The 12373-nt window shown below is 42.0% G+C and overlaps 1 protein-coding gene across 1 annotated transcript in view; it reads left to right on the forward strand.

The window, feature by feature from the left end:
* Positions 1-12373, forward strand: part of ASPH (aspartate beta-hydroxylase) — a 174149-nt gene that overhangs the window by 48994 nt on the left and 112782 nt on the right. Inside the window, exons 11-13 of the mRNA XM_039249129.1 lie at positions 2231-2269; positions 2659-2694; positions 7171-7212. Coding sequence (XP_039105060.1) covers positions 2231-2269; positions 2659-2694; positions 7171-7212 — 117 coding nt within the window. The remainder of the gene's footprint in view (positions 1-2230; positions 2270-2658; positions 2695-7170; positions 7213-12373) is intronic.

Below are 12373 nucleotides of genomic sequence, written 5' to 3' on the forward strand. Positions count from 1 at the left end.
GGAAGACTAGTCAGAGTTTAAATACTCTTGCTGCCTCTACAAAGTAATCCCACTCTTAGGGTGACAGATCTGCTAGCCTGGAGGAAGGTACACAAGAATTTCACTGCAGGCTTAGAAGTGGCATGAAGAACAGCGTCCAGGCACATTTGTGGTATGAGTGGCACTAGAGTCAGATTTAGGCACTTAGAGCTGCTTCTGTCGCCCCTGCACTTCCCATGCTTTTTATTAAACTCCATGATGTAGATTCTATTTTTGCTGCTTCCCAGATGAAAGAAATAAGGTTCAGAGAATGTAAATGATTGGCCTGAGTTCATGATGACTAAGACATGATAAAGCAGCGGTGGATCATCTTTATCCCACCACCTTCAGGGACGGCTCTGTCAAAGGAAAGAAGTCAGTTGAGTGTAACCAAGAAGGATGAAGAAATGTTTAGTGTGCGAGTCAAATATGGAGGACTTCCTATGTGCAGGACGGTTTGGGGGCTTCATATTTAAATAGGATCAACATCGAGTCCCTTGGCTCAAGAAACGTATGGTCTCATGATAATTGGTGATTCTCAGTTGAAGAAAATTAGGAATGACTGCATATAAACCTGATATGCTGATTTACTCAGCATCTGTATTCACGATTTGAGGTCCTACTAAGAGGACCATTCACAGCGGCTGTGTCTAATGGGATATGGATGATGCCTGGTTGTGTCTTTAAGAACTAATATTTTTATAAGAAGTTAAATAACTTGGCTGCTATGATTGCATTTAGATTTTCTTTTTAGTTTTGAATTTAAAAGAGAAAATAGGAATTTGGAAATTAAAAGTGCCATGTAGAGATGTGACTGGACATACTTTTCTGATTTCTGCCACTTATTATAGTGTTTTTCTAAATATGCTAGAAAGAACATGTTTGGAAGCCAATTTGAAAACTAGATCCAGAGAACCTTAAAATCGAACTTGAAAGACATGTAAAATTAGATACCATGCTAATGAGAGTGCTGTAAAAATAAATGTATTTTCCTAGGCAGAATATCAGAATGAGTATAATTTAAAATGGTAAGAAAGAGTAATAAATATGACCTAAGGGGTCATCAAGATTTGGTGAGATACTTTGGATTACCTTGCTATAGAAACTAAACTTTTCAAACAATGGATTGAGTAGAATAGAAGATTATTCACACTGTTCTAAAAAGATGCCTTTGTAGAATTCAGGAACCAGACTAGGGATACCAAGTAAATGTGTAACTGAAGCTGTAAGTAGGGTGAAAGCAAAAGCATTTTTCATGGGGAGCACAGAATATATTCTGTATTAACCTCCCCACATCTAGACCCCGTGGCTTATGAAAGCTGGGGAGGGAACCAGCTTTCCATATAAAAACTTCTAGAAAGCACCAAGCCTACATTGGGTGTACCTAGGAAATGACGGAAGCAGCTGGCCGTCTGACTGACTGATTCATATACTGCATATGTATTAACTGCCTTGTGTCCAAAACACAGGACACTGGACCGTTCTGGGGAGGAGCACACCCGTGCTCCATACTCCCATGGACCCTGTGTCCTAGCAGGGCGTAGACATTACACAAATGACTTCAGTTTAGTGTCTTGTTGCAGTAGCGCTCAGTGCTGGTGAGAACAAGTATGGTGTGTAACAAGAGCATATATTGAGGAGACCTACTGTTCTAGTTAGTGGACCAGGGAAGGCTTCCCTGAAGTTTGAGGTGAAGATTAGAGCCATTGACGAGGCAAGGGGCCGGTGACTGGAATAGCACAGGAAGCACCCGAGGTGTCCGGAGTGCCAGCAGGTGTCTGGAGAGTTGTTCCCTAAACAAAGTAGAGAATGTGCCCGGCGAAAGCTCAGAAGAATCCTTCACCACAGACATGGAAAAAAAAAAAAGAAAAGAGAAATTCGTCAGGGAGCAAACCAAGTGTGGATCTTGGTAATACCGCAGGAGATTGGGAAGAACCTTAATTTCCCCCATTTTACATGAAGAAAGCTACGTAATTGACCATCTTCTCTGGCTAACAGGTGGCCGACCCAGACTTTGGATCTGGGCTTGTTTCACTCTGCACCAAACCCTTCCCCACCCTCCTGTGTGGCCTGCTGCATCCCAGTGACTAAGCCCTAGGGGTTCAAGGATGACTTAGACATTGTCTCTGCTCTTGAAGCCATAAAATGAATGTTGTAGTATAGTGAGAGTTATGTAGTCCTAAAAGATTCTCTTTTTCTGTGTATTTTCTAGTATATGAGCCATCAGAAAATGAAGGGATAGAAAGTTCAGGTAAGCTTTTTCTCTAAACAAGTGTTTCCTACAAGTGTCCTCCCCCCTTATATTTATTAAAACTCAGGTAGCTTCTAGAACAAAGACGTGTTAGTGAGAAATACATTTTCAAGTCTCCAAGGGAGTAATTGGATTTGCCAGTATATTTGTTCCCTACTTATGGCAGGTTTTATGTCACCATGAATGATATCAGCCTATTTAGTAAATTCTTTGAATGTAATTTAGGAATCAAAGTGGATATGCTAATATAAATACTTGTGACTCTCTATATATGAAGCCCCAGTCTAAAATGAGCCAAATTTAGGTATCTGAGTAGAGATAAGCTAATTTAGGGATGTAGTGTGAGTGAATGTAAAATTTGTGTGTTTTTTTTTCTTTTTCCTTTTTAGATAATGTTGTAGAAGATTCAAATGTCATTTTAGAAGGTAAGTTAGTTTTGTAGATTGCTTTGCTTTTTGTACTAAATTTATGTTCATGTGTTCAACAAGCATGCTTGAGCACTTCGCTGTGTGTGTGGTGGTTGGAGTTAGGGGGAGGGGGACCCACCTAAAAATGGACAGAAATTCTGTTTTCCTTGGGGTTAGCATTCTCATGGTCAAACATGACAAAGTAAGTAAAGGTTATGAAAAGTGCAACAACAGAGATAAAAACAGGATAGCAAAATAGAAAGTAACTGGTCGCAGTGAGGAGGGTGACTCTGAAAAGGGAAGGTGATTTGATCAGAAGGGGTTAGCCTTGGGCAGGGGTGGGTTGAAAGTTGGGTCCTTTAGTTGCTATACAGCCGGACAGACTATTTTTTTTTTTTTTAATTTTTAACACTTTTTTTTTTTTTTTTTTTTTGAGAGACAGCATGAGCAGAGGAGGGCAGAGAGAGAGGGAGACACACCATCTGAAGCAGGTTTCAGGCTCCCAGCTGTCAGCCCAGAGCCTGACACCAGGCTCGAACCCACGAAGTGCAAGAGCATGACCTGAGCTGAAGTCGGATGCTTAACTGACTGAGCCACCCAGGCACCCCCTCCCCCAGACACACTATCTTTAAAAGTGAAGGATTGTCTCTGAAAAATTAGAATTGTTGCATATGTTACGTGGTGGTACCTTAACACAGGGTAGAGTTACAGAGATTCTAACAGTTTGCACACTTACGTTATTTCACATACGTTATTTCAGTTCCTCACAGTGGACACTGAGGAGGAGGTAGGATAAATATCATTCTGCTTTTTTTTTTTCTTTTTTAAATAAATGAAGGGCTGACATTGAAGGGAGGTCAGTGGCTGGCCCCACGTCAGGCCAAAAGTATCTAAGCTGGTATTGGACCCAGGCTTGGGGCCTGTAGTGGATGCTGGGGTCCACGGGCTTCACAACAAGAAGCTGCCACCGGGAACATGTAATGGGAATTTTTAAAAATTACTCTTAGAATTCTCTTATGAGCCACTAATTGTCATCTTTCAGATGAAGTGTTCCTGCACTTGAGCTTGGTGAGGCAGAATCTTTACTAGTCTAGTGGACTGAAGCGGGGGAAGATAGGAGAGGTGGAGGCCACGTGGAGACCCCAGGGTGGCCCTCTTCATGCGCTCAGCCCTTTTGGGAGCACCGTGTACACGCGGATTCGTCTCTGTGCCGCAGGCTGAATTGCCTTCAGATTTTCTCCCACCGCCTGCTATCTGTGCTGTATGAAGGACGTAGCGAGTCTGTTTTCTCTCCAGTTAGAATCAGAAAATGGAAACCCCACATCCCTAGGAAGAACTTTAGCCAACCCACCCCACGTATATTGTTTTGTATAGGAGGCCAAGCATCACACAATATGCCTCTTGGCCCCACCTTTCCTGTAGTAGAAGTACAGTTTTTCCAGAGACTTTTCAGGCATTTTGATGAACCAGGCCAGGCCATGGCGGAGACTGCTAAGGGAATTCCTTCTGGGGGGCAGTGGGGCTCTGGACTGTGCACCGTCGGCCTCCCTGTAGTTGCTGTGCTCCTGCGGTGCCTGAATGGACAGTGAGAATGAACTCATCATCTTGGGGCGCCTGGGTGGCTCAGTGGGTTAAGCGTCTGACTTTGGCTCAGGTCATGATCTCACAGTTCGTGGGTTCAAGCCCTGCTTTGGGCTGTGTGCTGACAGCTCAGAGCCTGGAGCTGCTTCAGATTCTGTGTCTCCTTCTCTCCCTACCCCTCTTCCACTCAAGCTCTGTTTCTCTCTCAAAAATGAATAAACATTAAAAAAATTTTTCTTTAAAAAGAATGAACTCATCATCTTCACACACCCACAAACTTTCTCTTTTCCCCTCTTCCCTGACTTGGCTGGATGCATCAATATATACTTGCATCCCCAAGCCAGAAATGTGACTGTCATCACTGACACTTCCTCCATTTCTGTAGCTAATCCCAAGTCCTGTTGAATGGGCTTCTAATACATTTCTCAAATCCATTCTTTTCTCTGTAGCGTTAGTGATCTAGCTCAGGCCTCATCACCTTCCTGGACAACAGTGGTAGCCTTCTAGCCCATCTTCTCACTTCCACACTTGCCCCCTTCAAATCCATCTGTCATGATGCCGTTAGGGTGATCTGTTCAGAAGTACACCTTTGGCATATCCATCCTGTGCCATAACCCTCTTTTATCCCCCATCTGTGTCAGTAAGGTACTTCCTGTTACAGAAAACTAAACTTGAGTTGGCTTAAGCATTAAAGACGTGACAGATCAGTTGTGAACTTGGAGTACGTAGTGAAGAATTTGGATTATAATCCAAGTACAGTGGGAATCTGGGGAAACACTTAAATGAGATATGGCATAATGTGACTTGTGTTGTAAAGAATTACTTCCACTCCTGGTTAGAGAATTGAGTGGACGGAGCAAGAACAGAAGCAGCAGCCGCGCGTCAGGACATGACTGGGCACCAGTCCGGGAGGTGACCAAGGTGGCCTGGAGTAATATGGCCATGGGAATGGGGGGGAGCTTAGAATTTGAGATACATGTTTGAATTACAGTGGATGGAACTTTTTGATGATTGTGAAGGAAAGAAGAATAAAGTTATTTGGTTCAAATAAGTGATGAATGATGGGGCCATTTACTGAGAAGAAAACTGGGATATAGGAGAAATTGGTTTAGGGGAGAAAATCAAGGCTTCATATCAGACATTATAAGGTTAGGAGGGATGTGAGATTCCCAGATGGACGTGTCAAGTAGGGGGTTGGCTATGCGAGTCTGAACAAGATGGGCAAGACCTGGGATTGCTGTAAGTGTCAGGGAGCCATCATCATGAAGATGGTACTAACTCCACAGAAATGGATAAAATTTTGTAAGTGAGTGTGGAGAGAGTAGACAAGCAATCCTAGGACTGAACCCCAGGGAATCCCGACATTGTGAGGTTTGAACAACCAGTGAGGCTTGAGGAAAGTCAGTAGAAAAGAATGTGAAAGAGCAGAAGGAAAGGGAATATGTTTCATGCTATTGCCGTTGGAATTTTCATACTGACAGGCGTCAATTGCATGTGGGAACATAGAGTTATTGGTGAGTTTAGCTAAGGCTATTTGAATAAATTGATGGGAGTTGAAAGCGATACTGGAGTGGGTTTAAAAAGGCCTGGAGTAAAGAAAATCAGGTTGTACTTATATAATTACTTAGCTGTTTCCTTTTTAAAAATCTTCTTGTTAATGTCATTACCCAAATAAACTTCAGGTAAGTTTGTTAAATGTACCATTTTTTTTCCAGAATAAAATTAGTTGAAAATTTACTTTATCTTGCAATAATAATAAGGCTTTCATAGTATAACATCAGTGATGGAAATAACAATGGAAGCTATTAATACTTTATGATGCACACAGCTTTTTCAAACCTAAAATGACAAGTAAAAGAAATTCAGAAAGAAAAAGAATATTAATACAGTTGATAAAGTGTTAATATATCTCTGAGTTACTAAGAACGAAATCAGTAGGCAAACCTTAACAAGCCAGTCACAACACAGAAAGCTAGGAAACACAGTACTGCCACTAAAACAAAGAAATATATAAGAATATCAGTGATTAGGGGGGAAAGTAAGAGGGTTTTTTTTCCCCCTTTTTTCCTTTTATGTAAAACATTTCCAAATTTGCCATTTGGTCATGTATTATTCTTAAAATTAGAAGCTAAATAATGTAAGAAGAAAAATGATTAAGATAGCTGCATAAATATATGAGTTTTAGAAAAAGCTATTTAAAATTCTTCCTTTTGACCCAAGTCTGTTACAAGTCATTAGAAGCAAAAGGAAAGCTGATATAATCTTATCTCTAGATTAAGATAATGTTCAGTGGGTTGTTACACATGAAGATCTTAATACATGATATAATTTTATAGAATGAAGCACATCAGTATATTATACCATTAGATGATAAAGCCTACAGTTTAGTTACAAGTGGGTTGAAGTAGCCAGGGAAGAGGCAAGATGTTAAAAAAGTCATATCCACATTTTTGGCTAGTGTTGATTATGTTAACTTGAATATTACTTTTCAAAATCTTTATTAAGGATAGTGATTCACTTTTAGGTTTATATTTCATCTTCTTTATGTTGTTTGTTCACATTTCAATTAGAGGTTATATATTAAAAACTTTTTAACAAGAGGCTTTGAGCCCCTTTTCTCAGCTTTCTTATGAAGCCTGATGCAAAATTATGACCAAAACCTAGGTTTTAGTTCATGTCTCCTTTGCCCTGGCAGTGAGTTTTGAGGTTAGTCAGTCAGGCAGATAATGTAGAGCCTGCCTTGCAAAACACTTGCAAAGTATACAACATTTTGCAAAATTATAGCTAATGCTTCTTTGTTGTAATAGTGTGAAAACCTAATGTTTCTTGTGAACCAAAAATGTCAAAATATTCACTGTAACTTAACATTGGTCAGCAATATGTAACGGATTGTAATTTCATTATTTATTGTAGAATCACACATGTCCCCTGCAGAACAACAGGAAGTACCACCAGGTAGGACATTCTGTTACCTGTATTGCCTTTTCCTTTTCTGTTTTATTTAAAATGTGCTGTTGGTATTCACAGTGCTGTACAAAATCAGTCTGTGAAGAGTAAAAATCCTGAAAGATTTTACTATCCCTAAATTTAAAAAGAAAATTGTGTTTTGATCAGTTGAGCCAAAGTAAGGAAGATACACGTTAGAGTCAGTCTAGTACATGTCTATTGAGCTAGAATATGAGGAGTATTAATGGCCCGCCATTGTAGATGGTAGTTGTAGTAGTAGTTAGGTGGGGTGGGTTCTTTTTCCTCCATTTTTTTTTTTTTTTTATTGACAGGGTAATTGATGGAAGATATGGAATCAGAATTGCCTTTAAGATGAAAGTTTAGTAGCGCATAAACTTGCGACTTTCCCCTTGTTCCCCATTTCCTCGAGAGCATCTTGGTGTCCTCGGGAAAGTCCCGGCTGCCTGCCCAGGCCTTGTCACTTCCCAAAGTCTTTCCTTCCAGCTGGGTTAACTAATTTCTGTACTCTTCCCTCCCCTCAGCCACATGTTTCTTGCATCAGCAGGGAATTTAGAGAATATGAACACCATTTCAACCAAGGCCTGTGCTTTCAAATGCATATTAAAGATGCATTAACTCTACCTCCAGTCAGAAATTAATGTACAAGTCTCCTGTTCTCAGAGTGGGGAAAACATGTCTGGTTAAGAGAGAAATTTCCAGTACCTCTTTGCCAAGTGTATTTCTTCTGATTTCTGTGTTTAATTTCCATTTTCTTTCTTTTTGTGTCATTTATTGGTTGAATTTTTGCTCATTTTTTTTACATTAGGCTCAATGTGAATTTTATAGCAATGGTGTGCATTACTATTACTGATTTTGGTAAAAGTAATTGTAACTGCCAGAATCTATGGAATAATAAACTTCAAGGAAGAAAAAAAGAACTTTTCTAATCCAGGAGTATTTTTAGTTATCCCCCAGCTCATCCTTGCTTATTTAACGATTGGGGCATTTTAGGTTTTGGCAGTTGTCATACCGTGTGCATTTATGATAATATGTACAAATGCTGAAGAGAATTGAGTTGTTGGTATTACATGAAATGAGAATAGATATGCACGGAGAAATCGGCCTCTTACATGATGACTTCTGGGCACGTGTGCGTATTTTAGGAAAGGTGCACAGAGAAGGGAGAGCTGATGTTTCTCCACTTTTGTAATTTCCTCCTAACTGTTGAGTGCTGCCTCACGGAAGGCCTTGTTTCTGTTTTGAGAAGACAGAGTAGGTTTACCCAGTTGGCACTGCGATTACTGTCCGTGCCTTCAAGGAAAATTGTTTTATAAGTAATTCTAGAAATAATGAGTTTTTACAACATTGACTTTTTTCTAGTTACGCTTCATATTTTTTAATATCGATCTGACTTTAGAGAAGGTATAAAAAGGTTAATGCCATTTTCGGGCCAGAAATGTCTGTGCTTTTATTTCCGTGTTTTATAAGCCAAGCGCAAGAATTTCCTTGGAAAATAGATATAAAATACCACGTGGTTGGGTTGCAGGAATCAGGTGCTTTTTTGGATGAGATATTTAACATTTAACAACCGAAGCACATAAAAATGAAGATTTGATTAATGCTCACAGTTACTGACCTATAATAAGCTCCCAATAAACGGTGACCTTGGCTCTTTTTGTTTAGTAATTAATTAGCCTGATCCTCGAGGTGGATCAAGAGAAGTAAAGCTTGGAAAGACGTGCTCAAGAAGTTGTAACCCGTAATTTGGTGTCATAAAAATTTGATCAACCCACTGCGCAGTTACGGTTCGACCTTGTCCAAAGAGACTGTGAAGCCAAGAGTTAGCAATAGTGATTTTTAATGATTGCAGCTGGTTTGCTTATTTCCCATTATTTTCATAGTCTTTATATTACAACTTCTTATATTCAATCTTACAGAAGAAATAATAAAACTCGATATTCGTGATCTTCTTATAGAACATGCTGGCAGCTTTCGTAAGGGTTTAATTATCTGTGTGATTACAGAAACTTCAGAAACACAGATCATAGGGCCTGTCTCCTTACTTTTCAATTCTCCTTACCTTCCACTCTTTAAAATCTGTTATTCAGTGGAGACTTTGAGGAGCTCTGCAACACATTAGCAATTTGTTCACTTTTTCCTGGCTCTTAGAATCTAACTGATGATTCCTTTGCCTTCCCTGGTCATTCTCAGACTAGGTTCTTAATGTTGCTTATTAAAAATCCACAATCACGTATTTATTATTTATTTATTTTTAACATTTACTTGTTTACTTTTGAGAGACAGAGAGACAGAGCACAAGCAGGGGAGGGGCAGAGAGAGAAAGGGAGCCACAGAATCTGAAGCAGCTCCAGGCTCTGAACTGTCGGCACAGAACCCGACTCAGGGCTCGAACCCTTGAACCATGGGATCATGACCTGAGCTGAAGTCGAATGCTCAACCGACTGAACCACCCAGGCGCCCCGACGCTCATGTGTTTATTGGTGTGACATAACCCCACAGGGCGGGAACTGTCTAGATTCACCACTGTATCAAGCCACACACTAGGGCACAGACGAATGCTAACGTTTATTAAGCATTGCGTACATGCTGTTCTGATTACTTCTAAGCTCTAATTACAGGAGCTTAAATGAACTCATTTAATACCTTCCGTAGCCTATGAGATAGACATTCTGTTATGTCCATTTTACACATGAGAAAACCGAGAGGCAGCAAGGCAGGCCCAGGTCCGAGAGCTGAAAGGTGGTAGAGCCGAGGCCGCTCCTTGTGTGCCGGCTCCCAAGTTCACACTCTTGGCCGCTGTGCTCTAGAGGATTTTACGGAAGGGAAGGCCTGAGAGCTTCCCTGATGGGGTAGAAGTAGAGATACTCTGTTCTTCAGCCTCCTTCTCTTCATATATTTTAGTACTTCACTTAGAACCCGGGAGCGCTGAAGATTAGGATTTATTGTAGAAAAGTAGGTTATCCACCAGTAGCTTGAATTGTGTCACCTCTTGTTTATATTTGTAAACTTGTAAGTGCTTTGCTATCGACAAGGATGTAAAAAAGTCCTAAGGATTGATCCTTCTGATTCTAGAAGTCAGTCATGTTGAATACCAGGGTTTTTTTTAATTTGTTTTTGTAATCCTTACTCCTTCAGTACGTTTTTACCTTTCTCTTCAAACGCAGATTTTTACTTGAAATCCTATAGCGTATGATTCTAGCAATATGACAGAATAAATATGCATAGCACAGCTTGATGCTTTTGTGAAGGAATCACTTACGAAATTCGTCAGAGTAAAATTTCTTGCCCGACGCTACTTTAAGACTGTTTAACTGACTGGCTGCCTTAACATTTTTTTCTGTCCTACCTACCATGTTTTATGATAATGACCATGTTGTTCAAAACGGAGTTAAGTGAGCATCCGTCTCTCTGCTGCTCCTGCGCCTCCGAAAATGGGGCCGACGTTTGTAGCACCTCCCGGTGTAGACGGCCCGGCAGTGAGGATGGATCCAGTGCACTGCATCGGTGCAGACCCACTCTTGCCTCCTCTGGTCACCCAGCGTTTCCTGACATGGCCAGCGAGACAACATAACCCGCTTAGTCCAGCAGCACTGGAGGTCGTGGCTTCTGTTCACAGATGCCTAACGTGAGGGGCGCCGGGGGCTCAGTCTGTTAAGCATCCGACTTTGGCTCAGGTCACGATCTCACGGTTTGTGGGTTCGAGCCCCGCGCGGGGCTCTCCACTGTCGGCACAGAGCCTGTTTCAGATCCTCCGTCCCTCCCCCATTTATACACTCTCCCCCAAATAAGTACGCATTAACAATTTTTAAAAAAATGAGTACGTAATAGGAATTTTACCGTTAGAGAGTTCATCATTTATGCAGGAGATGCATGTTGAGCACTTACGCAGGTCCAGGCCCCGCCCTGGGTGGGGAAGAGACCAGAACAGCGCGGTGCCCGCCCCGCCGGCTCCCAGTCCCGCAGGCGGGCCGCCCTGGTGTCGCTGGCTCCCCGGGAGGCGCCCGGGTCCCGCGTGTCCGGTGGGGACGCCCCGCCGCGCCGCCCCGGGCCCTGCCCTCGTGGACCGCCCTGCGGCCGGGCCCTCCTTCCCTCTCCGCCTGCTCCTCGCGTCCTGTCCTCACCTCAGGAGGGCCGGACAGGGAATAGGTGGGCAAAGAGGGCTGTTTGAGGGGAAGAGGCGAGGGTGACTGCCCTGTCCCTGACCCTGACCCGAGGGAGTGAATGGCCGCCTTCGTGGACCTGCGGGAGGCGGCACAAAACGCAGAGCAGCAGAGGTGACTGGCCTGCTGCGGGCCTCCTGCGCTGGCAGCTCACCGGACCGCTCCTGAGTAGAGTCGTCCTTAAATACTTAGGAACGTACATTTAGGACGTCCCAAAGGTTGCTGTAACTGGGCCTTTTTTTTTTTTTTTTAGTTTCTTTGCCTTTAAAAAAAATATTTGTTTGTTTGAGTAATCTCTGCACCCAACGTGGGGCTTGAACTCACCACCCTGAGATCAAGGGCTGCGTGCTCCGACAACTGAACGAGCCAGGCGCCCCAGTTTATTTGCCTTTTTATGAGTACTCATCGCTATAGTTTGAACAGGCTCCCACAAGCTCAGGTTTTTTGGTTGCACAGGCTACAGAAATGCTTTTTCCTCTCACAGTCAAGCTAATTGAGAAATTCTGAGAGACCCTAAAGCCAGACTCCTTTTTAGAAACATTTTCTATTGAGGTATAATTAACACGGAGAGACACACTCCCTCACTGAGCATTCAGTTTGATGCGCTTATACATGGGATACTCCTGTTCCCACTACTCTAAACGCCGCTAGCACCCCAGAAAGCTCCTCCTCTGCCCTCTCAGTAACATCCCCACCAACAGTAACTATTCTCTTCTGCGTCACCATTGACTGGTTTGCTTGGTCTTGAATTTAATTAAATGAAAACCATTAGTAAACACAAATACATATATACTCTTTTGGTGACTATTTTTTGTGGCTCAACATCATGTCTGAGTTTTATCCACTTTGTGACGTATAATTTGGTTTTATCCCTTGCTATCTACTATAAATACACTACATTATGGATTAAAAAAATCCGTCCTACGTTGATGACTATTGTGAGTGTTTCCAGGTTCTGGCTGTTGATGAAGAAACCCTCTATGAATAAT

Source organism: Hyaena hyaena, unplaced genomic scaffold (genome assembly GCF_003009895.1).
Source record: "Hyaena hyaena isolate Hyena2069 unplaced genomic scaffold, ASM300989v1 scaffold_327, whole genome shotgun sequence".
In the NCBI taxonomy this organism is placed as follows: domain Eukaryota; kingdom Metazoa; phylum Chordata; class Mammalia; order Carnivora; family Hyaenidae; genus Hyaena; species Hyaena hyaena.